Raw genomic sequence first — 19046 nt, 5'->3', positions numbered from 1 at the left:
TTATTGTATTTAATTATAATAATCTGTGTCTTTTATATTCTGTATACTAGTTACAATTGCTGAAATAAAACGAGATTGTCACACATTTTAATCATTGAATCCCCTTTGTCCTAATGCATTGTGTCTTAATACAAACGTGCACACTTTTCCGTAAACGAGCGACTGCAACAACGGACATGCCCGAAGGTGATACAGAAATCGATAACAACTTGATCAAATGAGAAAAAAACACAAACTACAAGCTTAAATATTTTATTTTGCATGATCATATATTTAAAATAATAATATGAACAATAAACAGTAATATCATACGGACATTAAAATATTAGCAAGCAGTGTAACTAGTGCAAACTCTCAAGAGTATTTATTTGCCAAAGTTCGAAGAAAACATCATCAAATGAAAATGTACATGAAAATGCTTGGACAAATTAATGCGCGGACATGAATTAGCGCATGTGCGATAGCGCTAAAAGCGCTGTTATTAGTACACCGCTACAATAAGTAAGCCTACAGTAATGATGCTACAGACCAAGTTTGATGAAGATCCATTTATCAGTTCATGAGAAATAGTCATTTAAATGTATTTATATTTTTAGTTCAAGTGGACCATAAAGGGGTCAATCATCCCCATTTGAATAAAATAATGAGAGAACCTCATAATACTTGAAGATGCTTTTGTAAAAAAGCGCATGTCTCCCCTAATGCACAGTCGTATATGCAAGAAGTCAATAGGGGACAGGAGCAAAAGTCAAAGAGACACTGATGGTCAGCTGCAATAGGAATCATCTACTTGGCATGTCCAATCATCCTACTAAGTTTCAACATTTTGGGCCTAGTGGTTCTCAAGTTATGAATTGGAAACGGTTTTCTATGTTCAGGCCCCTGTGACCTTGACCTTTGATCAAGTGACTCCAAAATCAGTAGAGGTCATCTACTCTGCATGTCCAATCATCCTATTAAGTTTCAACATTCTGGGTCAAGTGGTTCTCAAGTTACTGATTGAAAAGAGTTTTCTATGTTCAGCCCCCTGTAACCTTGACCTCTGACACAGTGATCTCAAAAACAATAGTGGTCGTCTACTTCATAAACCCTGCCACCCTATGAAGAAGTTTGAAGGTTCTAAGTCAAATGGTTCTCCAGTTATTGATTGGAAATGAAGTGTGACCGGTGGACAGACGGATGGATGGACGGACAGGGCAAAAAAGTATGTCTCCCCCAGTGGGGGCAAGACATAATTACTACAGACCAAGTTTGATGAAGATCCATCGACCGGTTCATGAGAAGAAGTTGTTTCTTTATCCTTAGCAGCACCTTTAAAGGACTGACATTTAAAAAGTTTGGAAGAGGTACTTATAATGATGCTACAGACAAAGTTTGAGGAGGATCTAACGTGCCATTTATGGAAAGAAGTCATATAACTGTATTTCTATTATTCGCTCGTGTGGCCCCAAAAAGGGACCAAGTGCCCCCAATTTGAATAAACTTTGGAGATGACTTTATAATAATGCTACAGACCAAGACTGATAAAGATCCATTAGGTGTTTCATGGGAAAAAGTTGATTAATAAACTTCAAGTTGGTAGAGGACTTTTAAATAATGATGCTACGGACCAAGCTTGATGAAGATCCATCATTTGGTAAACTTGTTTAATAATATGTCTATTTTTAGCTTTAGCGGGCCCTTAAACTAGTCCAAGTTTCCCCACTTGTACAAACATTTTAGTAGGCCTTAAAAGGATGCTACAGTCCATGTTTGATGAAGATCCATCATGTTGTAGACTTGTTTAATAATATTACTTTTTTAGCTTTAGCGGACCCTAAAGCTAGACCAAGTGTCCCCACTTGTACAAGCATTTTAGTAGGCCTTATAAGGATGCTACAGACCAAGCTTGATGAAGATCCATCATGTGGTAAACTTGTTTAATAATATGTCTATTTAGCTTTAGCGGGCCCTAAAACTAGACCAAGTGTCCCCATTTGTACAAAAAAATTTAGTAGGCCTTATAAGGATGCTACAGACCATGTTTGATGAAGATCCAACAATCAGTTCATGAAAAGAATTTGTTTAAAGGTTTATCTGTTTTTAGCTCTGGCAGCCCCTAACAGGGGCCAACACAAACCATTTTAACAAAAATGGTAGAGGTCCATACCAGCATGCTACTTTCCTTAGAAGAGCTACAGTAAAACCTATGAAGATATCAATTGTTTAAGATTTAAGTACAAAACTGGTTCTATGGATGTCATAACATTACTAATGTTCAATAGATCTAGCTAACTGAGAATTTTATAAAATATCAAATTTCATTACCATGATATGTATGATTTTAATATAGGGATAACGTATATTTTTCTTATTATAACATATTCAGAAACCCGAGGGACTTCTTAGCTACATATTAGGAAGAAAGTCTCACTATACAAGACATGAGCGTCTTAGCTTGACATATTGAATTGTATTTGCTAATTATAGATCTATCCTTTTAAATTACAAACCTCTTGTTCCTGCTCTTCTTATCTTGCATGAAGTTGTTTTCGCGTTTTCGTATATCTTTAAATGACAACTGAAATACCATGTGTTTTTCATTTTGTTTGTTTAAACATTATCTTTATCAGTTATCATGAAAATGTCGGATGAACAATTAAACGTGATTTTATAATTTCAATACTTCGAGGTTTTTATAGTTTCTGGTTTTAATACATCTGAGTGGTCAAGATACGTACTTAGTTTTCAAAATGCTATCACGGACATCCTGTCTGAAACCAAGCGTCAGATCAGAAAATTGATACGATCTGATCGATTTCAACTTGTGTTTTCAAAAAGAGAGAGAGTGTATAAACAATGGCAAAAAGGACTATTAGTTGAAACAAAAATATCGTGCTGAAATTTAAGAAAAAAAAATATAAAAGTTTCGATGGATGATAGTGCTTAAACTGTACTACTCTGTTACAAGGACATAACATATAATTAATGCCTTACCAACAGTAGAAATTAACGAAAGGAAGAGTCATGATGATTACCATCTTAATTAACTATTATAATATCAAAAGTAAACAGACACGGAACACTAAATAGTAAGTCTAGAATTAATTTACTCTTTGTACCTCTGAAGGCATCTGCACATTCATATTGTAAATTTACATTTATTTTCAAACCAGTCTACAAAAATAAAAGGAAATCAAAGAAAACGTGTACATTTTCTTTGGATGAAATAATGCATGTCTGTTCTGTTTCGTTTAGTATAATACATTGAATACGCGTATAATGTGACCAACCTATCAGTTTTTCTTCTAAAATGTTCCTATTGAACTGGACAAAATGACTTCAATAATTTTGTAAAATGATTTATCACCAGTATTGAAATCATTTCTTTGCTGGAGAAGCATACCGTACTTACAAAGGAAGATGAATTTTGTATAAAGTATTTATTTCTTTCATTATATTTTGTGTGTAAAGGTATGAGTCCTGTAACAATTTTCGTTATAAAAATTGGGGCGATTTTCAAGAAAAGCGATGGAATGTTATCTTTCACATAATATATGGAGGCGTCCAATTCAAGTTTACACGAAAAAATGGAATCATCATATCTATAATAAGGAACCTGAAAAAATTATTTTGTTGTAGTTAATAAATTCTTAAGTTATTATTATCTTTTTCTAAAATTCAAATGCTTGGGTTTTTTTTGTTTGTTTGGTTTAAGGTGAGCGCCGTTTTTTTCCCAGCAGTATTTCAGTCGTGTAACGGCGGGCAATCAACCTAACTAGTGTTTCTGGATTCTCTACCAGTATTAACCTTTCCCCCACAAGTAACTGTCAAATTTTACGATTTAGAGGAGGACAAAACGACTCCTAACAGAATGTCTATTATATAATCGTCATGGAGAACATACGCCTCGCCCGGGGATCAAACTCACAACCTCGCGATCCGTAGATTGCGCCTCCTTACAGAGATACGCGGGCGGGCTGAAAATACCTGGTTGTATGCATGATAGTATAGTGATTTTAACAGATAGATAGATAGATATTCTTTATTTTATTTCCTCCATGTAGAAGAGCATATAATATTTACAGACAATGCAAATGTAATATATACACAAGTTAAACATTTACAGCCAGTTATAAACACATATTAACAGTATTCTTTATATACATAATATATACAATTTCAAATGTGCAATTATATAGGAAGTGATATAACAACAATATACAGCATGTTGACCTTCCATTTTGATTCTGCACATAATCTGTCAATTTGGCTTTTCAGATGTTTATCACATTATAATTCTAAGAAGCGGAAGTGACAAATAATGGGTTGACTTAGCAACAGTTTTAAAAAGGGATACTCTTTTTTCATCTTCAATATTAAGGGTTGGAAACCCCGACAGTAGCTCAATAAGTTGCTCTTTGTAGTTTAATGAACAGAAAGAGAAGTATTTTTCTCTACCTTATAATGTATGTATTCTTTTCCACATCTGATGTCTGTAAGTGTCTTTAAAGGGGCAAAATAACATCACATGGTGTACAACTGATCGTGACAGACATTGACATTGTGGGCATATTCTGATGCAATCTTTAGCAAATATCTGACAACGCAAACACCACCGTCCGACAGTACGGTAAATACTCACGGTACAGTTGGCTAAACCGCCAGGCATTACATGGTGCAATTTCAGACTGAATGCTTAAGAATTGAAATAATGTGACGTCGTTCGTCAGCCTGGTTATGTATTCGTAATTTGCTTGGTTAATAATGGTTCTCTTAACAGTTCTTTTCCACTCAGTATTTGATGGAAACACTCCATGATAGAAATAATTTTGAAAGAAACATACCAAGTTATATTTTCCGAATATTCTGTAGGCATCTGGTATAAATCCTAATGTTTTACTAGGGTGCTCCATAAAGCATCTCAAACGCATGTCAAACATATGTTTCACTCGCTTTTCTCCACCTAGGTTGCACAACTGACCAAAAAAGAGCAGTTTTCTTTTGTCGATTTCATGTTCAATAGAAAAGATACCGATGAAACTCAAGGAGATATCTGTTCTGGTAAGTCGCGGTAGACTGCATAGACTTAACACACTGTCTGTGAACAATTTCAAGTGAATTAATTTGTGTTTCTGACAGGCTGGACCAAAGCTCGCAGCCAAAAAGAGCCCTTGGTAGCACTATGGTTTCATACAAATGTTTCGCCGATATCGGATGTATTCCAGAGTTATGCACACCACAGTCTGCAAGGCTGAAGTACGTTTTTCGCAGCTTCGTACAGGCCTCTTTAATATTTTCGTTCAGACACATATGCTTGTTACATTTAACACCTAAGTGTACATAACTGTCTGTTTCAAGAACGTTATCAGGACCTAATTTCCATTTTCTAGAAGTTTTTTGGTAATATTTAGCAGGTTCATTAAAAACTATTACGTTACTTTTATTTGCATTGTATAAATATTGTTCATTAGTAGAGTTTTCGTAACACAGATTCATTAAACTGTCCAATCCGCCTTGCTGAGTGACGTCAAAACCATGTCGTCGGCAGAAGTGGGACACCCATAGCTGACATTGTTAATTCTAAAACATCGACTGGCGTTTTCAATTTTGTTGATAAGACCGTCTATGAAGACTAGGTACAGAAACGGACTGATACATTGACCCTGCCTGGTTCACTGTAGTATCTGGAACCATTCTGATGTATGTCCTTGTGTTCTAACACAGCTTTGTACGTTCCGAAACATTTCTATAATTATTCTAAATATCTGTCTGTTTATTCCGGTTCTATAAAGTTTCAGCATTAAAACAGGATGAGATACTCGGTCAAAAGCCTGTTTTGCGTCCAGAAAGCATGAAAACAATTTTGCATTATTTTCCTTTGAAAAATATATACTTTCTCTTAGTAAAAACGACGTCATCGTGCAACTAAATTGTCTCTGAAAACCACCTTGCATAGCATTTACTGTCACTGTATTGTCATTGTTTATAATATGCAGTATACATTTTTCATATAATTTGAGTACAGTAGAGCATAATGATATAGCACGATAACTCTCCGGATTCCGTTTATTCTTATTTGAACCTTTGTATAAAGTAGTGATAACGCCTCTTTTAAGGCTATGTCTGACATGCTCTGGTAAAGTTATAGTAAAATATTTCCGCCATATTTGATATGCTCGTAATTAATCCGATCATACCCACACGCTTTTCCATTTTACACGTCTTTAATTGGTTTCTGATTAATTCTTCGTCTATCTTTATCTTTTCAAATGTTGCTGAATTAGTTGAGTCAATTATGGTGTTAAGTTCTGTGCTACAATTCATTAGGTACTTCGAGTTAAAGTTTTCACTTTGAGTGGGTTTGTATAGCTTTTCAAAATAGTTTTTCTACCCCGAGTTGATGTCTTTTGGTTCATAGTATGTTTCACCATCGAAATCCATTTCAAACACAGATTCGTTTTTCTTTGATTTTCGTTTTTTTGTTAATCAGTTTCCAAAACTCGTTGCTGTCTACTTCTGCAGCGGTATCTATCTCATGCTCGAACTTTTCTATGTATTCACTTACTAGTATTCTGTGAATATATCGGAACTCTCTTTTTGCCGATTTGTAATTTGCGTAACTTGTACAATTAGTGCCTCTTGGTCTATTTTCATTTATCCAAAATTGCCTTTTACTAACCATATATTTGTGAAGTCGAGAGAGTTCATCATTCCAGTATGGTTTAATAAAAGGTTTAAATATTGGTTTTGGTATGCACTTATCCGACACAGATTGCACTATTTCCACAATATTTTGATAAAAAATGTCTATATCATTCTTTGTTTTGATTTCAGTATGCAACATACTAACTAGATGAGAATTTCCATCTAGATTACTACGATACCTTTCTTGTATATCTGGTTTTACATTTTTCCAGTTAATAATATTCGACTTAGCAGACATATCATGCATGCTCGACTTCAACGGAAAATTCAAAGTGCATACTATCGGACGATGTGTGGAAACATTTAAACAGTCATCATCCAAAACAGTACATCAATCAAAATAATAAAGACTATTTGACTGAACTAACATATGATCAATTAGCGTCTCGCGACTGCTGTTGTAAGGTACATTACTAAACATCGCCCCAAAGCATAAATCTGATCCTTCGATAGCAATGAGCTGATTCCTGATCATAAGATCAACTAGCAACTGCCCCCAATTATCGAAATGAAAGGAATGTTGTTGCCTGCAGGGGAGTTCAGTATTGTAATCTCCCATTACCTAGATGGTACCTTTATCGATAAACCTACATATAACATTTTCAGCATCATCCAAACTATTTTTAAATGTCTCTACAGAATGGTTTTGCATGGCAGATAAATTTGAAAAATATACAAATATTGACCTGATGAAACACAGACTTCAATGCCTATAATGTATCTAGATTGTATATCTATGGGTGCAACTTTTTCATTCAGAATTTTATTCCACAATATGGCGATCCCGCCTTTTCCTACCCTTCTATTTCCAATAATACTAAGGTCAGGGTCTGCTATAGCTAAACTCTCAAAATTACTGTTTATACAATTCAAAAAGTCAAGGTCATATGGATAAAGCATATGTTCAGCTAAACCACATATATGTATACGATTTTGTTCAAGAAAGTTACTAAGATAGCTTGAACTCGACGTAACACCTGTCGAATTCCACGTGGCAACTTTTAATTTATCGTGTATATACATTTGCAGCATGTTAGTTCACTTTTAATCGTCAATGTCAATATCTAACCCTTCATATCTATTGTCACTGTTGAACCCTCTTTGAAACCAATCATCTGTCCTATAGTTCTTCGATATATTCCGGTTTCTCCCTGCACCGTATGTTTCATTTCTACTGAAACGACCACGGTACGAACCATATGAAAGCCATGGTCTACATGTAATACCACGCGGCCAAAATTGTTCCTCTACCATATTGTCAGCATTTTCGTCATCTTCTACGTTCACACGTATTACCACATATCCAAATCGTGCTTTTCTGAAAATGGTTACTTTAGTAACTTTAGGGCCATGTCTTCTTATGTAATTTGCTATTTTTGTTTCCGTTATTTTAGGACCAAAACCACCAACATAGAATCGCTTAGGTCTTTTTCTCACATACTGTTCAGTCCTCCTCACAGTTCGATTCATCACCATAATCTTGATAACTAGTGTCTTCGTCTGGCCTGTAACGATTATAATGAACCTGAAATTCACAAAGCTTATTGTCTTTTGAGGCTGCTAGCTCTTTATTGATAATATGAAAGTTAACGTCACGTTTCTGCGGTTCTCTGCGAGCATTATTGCGCCATTGAATATTTTGGTTTTGTTTATTGGGTATGCGGTTCGAGACGTAGAATGTTCACCCTGTTTAGTGTGTAACAGTTGAGGAGAATTACGTGTAACGTCTGCATAGGTTTGGTCGTTAGTGGGTGAGTTTAATTGTTGTGCCATTTCCGGCACGCGTGTCTGTTCACAACTCAGATCCGGAGTTATCTGAGAAGAGTTCACAGAGCTTGCCTCCAGTGAATTTTTCAAATGAACGTCTAGTTCTGGTCGAGCAAAATGATCTTTTCCAGATGATCCATATGCATTTTCTGTGCTTGAACTTTGAACCCGAGTACTGTAAATTTTACTGTAACAGTCATTAACACCTTTTTGCAAGGTATCTACAGTAGTCCCTAACATGAAAGTCTGTAAAGAGTGAATATGTCTGTTCTGTTTCAATTGTTCAGATTTGCAACGTATTCTTTCATCAGAAATTGAAGATTCTTCCTTGGCAACATATTTATTAAGCTCATGTTTGAGGTCATCAATAGAAGAATGTAATCCTTTAATTTCAGATATACGATCTATCTCTTCGGCGGCTTTTTTCTGTTTCATTTGCAAAATTTCCGACTGAAGTGATGAAACAGTCCTTGAGCAGATCGATTTCTTTTTTGCAACACATTCCTCAACAAGTGTACAATAATCATCATTTTTATAATACACAATGCAAAGTTTAAATTCAAATTTTGTTGCTGCCTGAAATGCAATAAATGCATTCGCAGCCAATCTATAATCATACATGTATATAAAAATGCATCATTTTGCTATCATTAATACTTAAGAAATATCAGAGAACAGAAGAGCTAACAAAATAATAAAGTTGCGCAGTCCTTGTGTATACAGTATTTTTAAGGGTAATGTAGTCAATGTCTAAACAAAAAATGCAATTTTGTTTTTGTCATGCATGTGGCTTTTTTTTCTTTCTAATATTACTGTGTACGTGAATATGATTGCGACACATGTCCATGTTCTTTTCGTGGTATTGTTTTATGAAAACTTAATTGTAACTTAAATTAGGCAAATATCTCCCATTCGCAAAACACATCAAAATTAACGATTTACGCTGTATATCTTTTTACGTGGTTAATGCAAGAATGGCGGCTTATGCAAGAGCGACGCAACTCTATTGTAAAACCCTGACACCGGTATTGATTGAAAGATAGACTTCCTACTGAAATAGCGGTTTTGAAAAATTTAAATCAGGTCAAGGTAACATGTTAAGATTACCTTGAAAGTATATATCTGTCTTTTGTTTATTTGCTACTTTATTTCCTTTGTTTATTTGGGAATATTCTAAAAACTAAAAAGATTAATTACTACCAGGTTATTACGAGAGTGCCGGTGTAAATCGTTCAATATTTCGACAACTTGATATCCAAAATGGCGACAGGAGGTTTTTCTGCAGACACCTCGGACGAAGTATTCGATTATGTTTGTTCGATGTGTAAGGAGCAAAATAAAACTGTAAATGCCGCGAAATATTGCGTGGACTGTCATGATTACTACTGCTCAGATTGTGTTAATATTCACAAATCTGTTCCCGCACTAAAAGGACATAAAATAGTGGATAAAGAAGTCGGTCAGGAAGGAAAACTGCCGATGGTACCTACGGAGCGGTGTGAGAGACATAGCTACAAGCCTGTTGATATGTATTGTCAGAGTCATCACATTGTCGAATGTTACACATGTATGGCTGTCGATCACAGGTACTGTGCATGAAACTAGGGTTGGTGGTAGAATTATTTTTATTTTGAAGAAAAGATTTTGGTATCTGAAAATCGAAAGTCTATTTTCGCGTCCGGTAACAGTGTACAAACATATCTAATGCTTTTTTAGCTCAACAAAATGATGATTTATGTTACTGAATTAAATATGGATACAGTAGCAAATTATTTATTTGTTCTTATATTATCTATTTCTTTAATACATATTATTAAGGTCTAACGGGACAGAATTCAAGACTGTAAAAGCTACGATTTAAAAATCCTATTCTAGCTTTGCCTGATATATTCTACAGCGTTCTGTATTTCTATACTCCGCAGAAATAATGCACTGCGCAGAACATACTGTACTGTCTGTAACCAGCAATAATTTAGTTTTAGAGATACAAAATCTTCAAATTAAATTGACCGCCTCGGTAGACTAGACTAAGTGGTAGAGAGCCCGCTTTAAGTGCGTGAGGTAGTCCAGTAAAGCAGCGGTTGTGATCTCTGCTACGAGTAGACACCGTCGTTCATATGACCGAAAAAACACAAATTGAATATCGAAGGATGGGTTTTAATCAGTACATTTTCTGATAAAGATGTTTTAATTGCGTAAGGTATCAACGGGTCATTAGTTCAGTATGCCTTTGACATATTTCTCCATACCACATAAATGATCTTGAATTTTACTAGTTCCAAGTAATGTTACATTATTATATTCTTTGACCTTTTCCAAGTAATGTTATATTCTTTGACTTTATTTTGTCTTCAGGACCTGTCAAGATGTATTCTACGTACCGGAATTTGTGAAAACAAGAAAAAATGTTGTGCCAGAATTTCTACAGCGTATTACAAATGTTGAAACAAAATTACAGGATTTTCTCAAATCCTTCAACAGAGAATGTACTGATCTACAGGACAATAAATTGAAAGAAATAGATACAGCAAAAAGGTTTACAAAGAGTCTTGAAGAGAGGATAAAGGAAGCAGAAAAAGATGCGATTGATATGATAGAAAAAAGATACACGAAATTAAATGAAGAGTTACAGAAGAACACCGACAATGTACAAAAAGAAGTGAAAAATGTCGGATCAACGAGAGCAGACATCGATTCTATCATCCAAAACGAGTCGCAAGCTTTTGTTTCTATGATATTCGGAGGAAAGAGCGTTTCGTCTGCTGAAAAACTATGTAGAAACGCCGAGATGATCAAACTTGGCAGACGAGTTAAGTTCTTACTTAATCCACAATGTGAATCGCTCATGGCAAAAAAACTTTGCCTAGGAAAAGTGAAATGTTTGTCATATAGTTTTGTGCGTAATGGTGAATTCAACATCAAACTAAGCTCAGATTCCTCGTCTTGTGCGATATATGGTTCATGTATTCTTGCTGATGGATCTGTCATTTTCTCTGATCGAGACAACTGCACCTTAAAACTTATTGATGGTACTGCATTGAATGTTATACACCATTACAAACTGAGTTCGAAGTCATGGGAAGTATGTTGCATGGATAACAACGAAGCAGCTGTTTGTCTTCCAGATGAGAAAAAAGTCCTTGTTGTGAAAGTTAATCATGAACTTTCTCCAGAGAGATTTATACGAGTAGAGTTCAGCTGCCAGGGAATATCATTCCATGACGAGAAATTTTACATAGCCGATGGCACCTGTCTTTACATATGCACTACAAATGGCGCTATATTAAAAACAATTAGCCGAGACTCGTCAGGGAAATCAATGTTTAAAAGTATCTTCAACGTTTCTGTGTGTAGGTATAACAGACGTATTTTTGTGAATGATATAAGATTGGGTGTCATCAGTCTTGATATTGATGGAAATATTCAGCATGTAGTTTCAAATGATATAAAGTATGCTCATGGATTAACAGAAGCAGATAACGGGAAAGTATTAGCATGTGGATATTCTTCAAAGAACGTCATCCTTCTGGATGAAAACGGGGCATTTGAAAAAGTTATCATCAAAGACGGTTTATCAGGACCAATGGCTCTGTGTTTCAACTGCAGCACTGGGCGTTTGTATGTTCCGAATTTCCAAAAGGACGTCGTGCAGATTTTTGAGTTGGAAGATGTAGATTAAAGGATGAGGGTTTACATCTGGTTTTCTGGACTCTGTACAAGTATAGCTACTTGTTCCTTTCCAGCACAAATGTTTACGCTTCCATGGATAAATATAACAAACCCATTTTTATAGTTGATAGCACAAACTGAGATAAAGGTTAGTTACAGACAACAAAAATTTTGTGCTAAGAGAAATGTTTGCATGTGGATATTCTTCGAATACCACCATCCTTCCGAATGGACATGGTGCATTATAATAAAGATGTGTGTAAGTCTTTGGAAAATGGAAATGTGTTGCGATATATAGTTCGAGGTTATGACAAAAAGCCTGTAAGATCCTTTGAAAGTATATAACACAACCAATTAAAATAAATGTAGACTCAATTTGATTGAATCTGTTCATGAGGGTATGCACCCCTATTGTGTGAAGTGACTGTCTAACTGTATATTACATACAACGTTGCAGAAAGAGTATTGGAAAATTCCAGCATGGATCCTCAAGCGAGATCTGACTGCCCAGTATGGTGGCCACACCCAGTGACCGTAAACTCGGCATTTTATCACATGATTGTGTATCAATAAAGACATCAGTAACTGAATGCCACAGAACCACACCTTAGGGATTAGTAAATGAATAACAAAGAACCAAACCGCTTTATGAAAAAAATTGTCTCAGCAGTAATCCGATATGCAAGTTCTTTGTGGTAGATCTAGTCTTGCATAAATGCACCTCCTACAACCTACTTTTTCTCTTGCCGCAGAAAGCTACCACTGACGTTATTTTTGCCCAGTGGTCTAGTGGCAACATAATTGATACATTCCAGCAGTCAGGGTGTCGAATCCCAGACCAGGCACTGAAAATATCTGAGATGCTTTTAAAGTTAGGTCTGTAATTGTTCTTCCAAAGAGTGATGTCTTTGTGTGTTGGTGCTATACATTGGGCAAGTCATTAAACCAGACTGTCCATTCAGATAGAGCTATGCTAAGCTAGTCGGACATGTCTGTATCTCATTATTCTGGGACTCTGAACAGGTTATTCAATATCTGTATAGGTAGATGAATTTCATGGAAATCTTTTAAATTAGCAACATCCTGCGGCTTAGTATCAGCATTAATGGTCAGGTGAAATTTTATATCTAAGACTGAGAAGTAAAACAATAATAGAACTTAATATTTGTAATCAAAACTTTTGTTCTCATTTCAAAAAGTGCCGCCATATGCTTAACTCCTCTTATTTTTGTATATTATAGGGACACTGTATATATCATATTATTTGTATTAGCATTATTATTATACCAGATTTATATAACACTCTTTTCATGATAAACGCACTCAAAACTGCTTTACATAATATATATCGCAGCCATTCGGATCAAGGAAATTCAAATCTCTATGTTTTTTAAATTGCTTTTAAATAAATTGGCACACCTGTTTGCGTTTTTGTTGTTGTTGTTGTTGCTGGGTTAAACATTACACCGTACATCATATGGCAGCTTTCCAGATTCTGCCAGTAAAGAAAGACCAAAGGTGACCCTCTGGTTATGTTAGACTCAGGGAAGCACCCAAGTAGAAGAAATGACATTCAGTTAACCAGATGGATGACTTCCTATTATCATCGATCGGATATGAAAGGAAACTTTACATCCTAAGCGAAGTTTCGAACCCAAAGTGGTGAATGGCAAGTGATTCTGAATTAGCAACCTTAACCACACAGATAATAATGGAAAATTTCAAGAGTATTAGGTTGTTGCTTGATTAATGCAAGTTTTCTTTATATTCTACATCAAACACATTGTTAACAATTTGACTGAAATTGCAACAAAGCTGCTTTAACATGAGAGACTATAGGTACCTTCGGGCCTGCAGGTACCATGGTTACTGCAAGACTTTAGTTAAAATGAAAGAACACTGTAGCAAGACGTTTTTTTCCATAAATTGTCTGTCCAAAGCTTTTTGCTGTATGACTAGTCCTTTCGTTAACAATCGAATGTCACTAATATTACAGTGAAAATACGAAGAAAAAAACAATGAAAATTTTATTTTGAAATCAAGTAGTAAAACACTCACTGAATGGTTTACCAGTCAACAGTCAAACTCACTGACTGGCTTGACAGTCAATATTCAAAACTATCAGTCATTGGTCCTTGGGCAATAACTTGATTATTACATGAACTCCTTATAGTTAAAATATAATGCAAGTATACTGTGGTTGCAACAAACAGAATTCATTATAAACCTAGAATTGTTCAATTTATCTCAATAAACCTCAACTGTCATTAATCCCACATTTACTTATAAGCATTTGCCTTGTGTTTCGGTAGGAAATTAAACCCATCTGGTACTCTTCCAAGCAGCATCTCACTGAAATGTAAAAGAATGTTAACTATACAAATTATTGCTACCTTTCTGGTTTCATAAGCACTGAATAACAATCCAATCACGTTTGAGGACTCTATGTCAAGTATACATGACACAATCCGGACATATGGATGGACAAGAGCAAATCTCTGTGCCCCCACCCCACAATTTTGGGGATCACAAAAGGACCGAATTGGTCTCCTGTCAGTACAGTCATATAAGTTTTTGGGGACAGTCAAAAAAATTACTGCTGAAAATCATTATCTCGAATTCCAATGGACTGAGTATTTCACTACAAGAGAACTGAAATCTAACTAAAAATTGATACGTGTTGCATGTCTTTTCTCCACTTTAAAGTATTGCCATAGCCTAAAATATACGTATATTTCTACAGGATGTATTAATTTTGTATACATTCCAAGACAACATAGCAATTTCAAATTTATTTTTCTATAGATTTTATTTATTTCATATTTGCCACAAAACATCAAATCAGGCATTTAAAAAGGGCAAAAAATTGATGTAATGTTGGCTAGAATTACTGGCAAGAGTTATCAATTAATGATACCAAGAACATGTGTGGATTTTGAAAGTGTCTGGCCTTAAAGAACTTGATAAACTTGCTAACAAGCAAAACATCTGGATGAGGATAACAATGAAAGGGTAATTACAAATGCTTTACTATTTGAAAAATTTCAAAACCTCAAACCAAACACCCTTGTTAACATCTGACCTCCAAGTGTGACCTTGATCTCTGAGCTACGGTCTAGCTATTGTGCAAGACACATGGTATCGTTAGTGCAAAGTAATTCTTGAACTCCTTGATGGATGTCAGTCTAGGAACGGACACAAAACTGTTGGACTGAATAACAAACAGATGGAATGACAGAAAAGCGCTGCCCTATCCCAAATATATAGTATAAGTAACATATATCATACCTAATTTTGACCCAGTCTCCACAATTTGGACTAGCCATTAGAGTCTCCATTTCATCTCTCCCCTTATAGAATGGCGGCCTCTCATTGATCTGCTGGGGTACACGTTCTAAGATTCCCACTGGAATATACCTGCATAAAAATACCCTTCCAAGTTATTTTCATACTTTCTTGTCATGTAATGAGGAAATGTAAATGTCAACTAATGTGTTTTAACAAATGTGTTGTCACAATTGCCAAAAAAACGATCCTGAGCTGTCAAATTTACCCTGCCCATTTAGCATCGGGACCAATTGCATACATAGGTGTGATTGGTTCTGAAGTCGTTGCCTTCTGCTTTACAACTCCTTTACACCAACTTCCAATATGAAATCTACACAACTCCTTTTGGTCAACTTCCACACAACTTTTTAACAACTTCCACAAACTTCTTTTAAGCATCTTCCACACAACCCCTTTCAAACATCTTCCAAACAACTCTTCAAGCAACTTCCACACAATGCCTTTCAAAGAAATTCCATACAACTCCTTTCAAGCAACTTCCACACAATTTGCAGACAACTTCCTCACAACTCCTTTCAAACAACTTCCACACATCTCCTTTCAAGCAACTTGCAAACAACTTCTTTCAAGTAACTTCCATACAACTCATTTCAAACAAGCAAATTCGATGAATTGGTATCCCCCGCCGAAAGGGTTTGTCGTGAGGAATGGCAAAAAAATATATCCAGCTAAAAGTTAAGGATGTTAATAAGAAGCAAATAATTTCATTAGTCAACATCAATTATACAGAAAACAAATGTTTAATTAAAGAGTATATATAGACTTTATTTTATGAATGTATGATACTTTGATCCTGACTAAAAAATTTATTTTGAATGGGATATGCTTACTGTAATAAGCTTAGCTTTTAAAATTAAATGCAGTGAATTGAAATGCGAGGTGGGGGAATGGTACAACTTGCATGTTGATAAATATTCATGGAAGGTTTGAAAAAAATCTAAAATAAGGCATGAAAAAAATAAAAAAAAAATTTTAGGGGGGTTGCGAGGGGGACAGGGTGTGACCAAGGCAAGTGGGTGACCGGGTGTGGGTTAACAACTTCACATGTTACTAATGTGCTCAGGGAAAAGAAATGAAAGAAATTTAATGAAATTCTGCCAAATGGTAAGTTTGTTATGTACAAATACGTGGATTTTTAGACAATTAAAGGGCAATAACTCTGAAGTTACAAAAGAAATCGGTACAAAATTGTGTGTGCATAACCACATTATAGTGCTCTAAATTCTGTTTAAGTTTCATAGTTCTAGGTCAAATATATCAAAAGTTATGATGCAGAAATTGCCATATTTATAGTACCCTATATAGTTAATACTAGAAACTTCTAAGGGCCATAACTCTGGTGTTACTAGGGCAATCTGACTGAAACTTGAAGGGTCCCATAACCTTATAGTGTTGAACATGTATATGACGTTTCTTTGATAAAAATCTAAAATAAGGAATAATTTTTTTATTTTTTTGTGGTGGGGGGTGGGGGGATGGGGGGGTTGGGGGGGCGGGGGTTGGGAGGGTGATCAAGGTAAGGGGGTGACCAGGTGTGGGTACACAATTTCACATGTTTACAATAAATGTTCATGGAAAAGAATGAAAGAAATTTAATGAAATTCTACCAAATGGTAAGTTTGTTATGTACAAATATGTGGATTTTTATACAATTAAAGGGCAATAACTCTTAATTTACAAAATAAATCTGAACGAAATTGTGTGTACACAACCACATTACGGTGATCTAAAGTCTGTTTAAGTTTCATAGTTCTAGGTCAAATATATCAAAAGTTATGATGCAGAAATTGCCATATTTACAGTACCCTATATAGTTAACACTAGAAACTTCTAAGTGCCATAACTCTGGTGTTACTAGGGCAATCTGACTGAAACTTGGCCGGCCGCAAAAACTCATAGTGGTGAACATGTATATGAAGTTTTATATAAATATTCCCAACCGTTTCCTAGATATGGCTACAGACCGACGGATGGATGGACGGACGGACAACGCCAAAACTATATCCCTCCGACTTTCGTCGGGGGATAACAAATTTCACAAAACTACAGCAAAACTACGACCTGATTCTCACCTGTACAGAAAAGACAGCCACTCCAACAAAAATCTTCTTGTGATTTCTATTCCCTGTTGATCAGACCCCCAGTTGTCCATTCCAAAGTTGACATAATCCCGGAGCATATCAAATCTCTCTGTAGATGATATATCCCAGTGTCTCTGCTCTTTTATCTCAGTGAATAACCATGGCTTTATTAAAGCTCCCCTACAACAAAACACACCTGTCTGATATTTGGTAACATTATAATATTGATGAAAACATTCTCAACAAGATACCAGCTTACATACAAAAACTTGACCAAAACTGCTATGTCGAAAAATGGGCATAATTTTGAAAAAATGCCAGGTAGAGTTATGGAACCTGTGCATAGCATGTCAGATGTGCATAGCATGTCAGATCATGAAAGTGAACAAGTGTGTGAAGGTTCAATCCATTCTCATTTGTGGGTACTGAGATAGCAGCTTACACACAAAACCTTAACCCCAAAACGGGGCATAATTTTGTAAAAAAGCAAAATAGAGTTATGGAACCTGTACAATGCATATCAGCTCATGACAGTGAACAAGTGTATAAAGTTTAAATCCATTCCCACCAGCGGGTACTGAGATACCAGCTTACATACAAAAACTTAAACAAAAACTGCTTAGTTCAAAAACGGGCATAATTTTGTGAAAATGCAAACTAGAGTTATGGAACCTGTGCACTGCATGTCAGATCATGAAAGTGAACAAGTGTGTGAAGTTTCAATCCATACACATTAAAGGATACTGAGATAGCAGCCTACGTACAAAACCTTAACCCAAAATTTCTAAGTCAAATATGGGGCATAATTTTGTAAACAAGAGGGTCATGATGACCTTGAATCGCTCACCTGAGTAATATGAGCCACATGTTTCAAATGGCAAACTGATGCTAAAATATTAAGAAAGTAGGTCAGTAGGTCATATTCATGGTCACTGAAAGTCAGTTTTAAGATCGGTGTGCAAAATTGTGCATGTCATCCAAATTTCAAGGCTGTATCTTAAAAAACAAGAAAGTAGGTCAGTAGGTCAAGGTCACAGTCAAGTGACCCCTAATTACTTGGGGTCATCAGGAAATTATAATTAAACAGTCTAGGAAATATGATCTGATAATTTTTGAAGTATTTTTTCCTATATAACTCATATAAGTAACTCCCAGAGCGGGGGCCTCTTTTCACCCCAGGGGCATAATTTGAACAATCTTGTTAGAGATCCACTAGGCAATGCTACATACCAAATATCAAAGGCCTAGGCCTTGAACTTTCAAGAAGATTTTTATTTTTTTATTCTTATATAAGTCTACATGTATGTTAAACTTGGGACCCCAGGGCAGGGCCTCTTTTCACCCCAGGGGCATAATTTGAACAATTTTGGTAGAGGACCACAAGGCAATGCAACATACCAAATATCAAAAGCGCCTTGCAGTTTCTGACAAGAAGATTTTCAAAGTTTTTTTCCTATACAAGTCTATGTAAAACTTGAGAACCCTGGGGCAGGG

General features: G+C 35.6%; 2 protein-coding genes across 3 annotated transcripts in view; one reads left to right on the top strand and one right to left on the bottom strand.

Annotated features, from left to right (window-relative positions):
* The first annotated feature begins 9666 nt into the window (after positions 1-9666).
* On the top strand, positions 9667-13547 carry LOC128546574 (E3 ubiquitin-protein ligase TRIM71-like). The gene is made up of 2 exons (XM_053517389.1): positions 9667-10040; positions 10810-13547. Exons 1-2 carry the CDS (start codon positions 9715-9717, stop codon positions 12131-12133), a joined length of 1650 nt encoding a protein of 549 aa, XP_053373364.1. The 5' UTR covers positions 9667-9714; the 3' UTR covers positions 12134-13547.
* A 590-nt stretch (positions 13548-14137) lies between these two features.
* Positions 14138-19046, bottom strand: part of LOC123532978 (tRNA-dihydrouridine(47) synthase [NAD(P)(+)]-like) — a 45784-nt gene continuing 40875 nt past the window's right edge. For both annotated transcript variants that reach the window (XM_053517377.1, XM_053517378.1), the window contains exons 11-13: positions 17544-17732; positions 15412-15540; positions 14138-14475 (exon numbers count right to left, since the gene is read on the bottom strand). In XM_053517377.1, coding sequence (XP_053373352.1) covers positions 14403-14475; positions 15412-15540; positions 17544-17732 — 391 coding nt within the window. In that variant the 3' untranslated portion in view covers positions 14138-14402. The remainder of the gene's footprint in view (positions 14476-15411; positions 15541-17543; positions 17733-19046) is intronic.

The sequence above is a fragment of the Mercenaria mercenaria genome, chromosome 11, assembly GCF_021730395.1.
Source record: "Mercenaria mercenaria strain notata chromosome 11, MADL_Memer_1, whole genome shotgun sequence".
NCBI lineage: Eukaryota > Metazoa > Mollusca > Bivalvia > Venerida > Veneridae > Mercenaria > Mercenaria mercenaria.
This window is presented reverse-complemented; position numbering and strand designations above follow the sequence as displayed.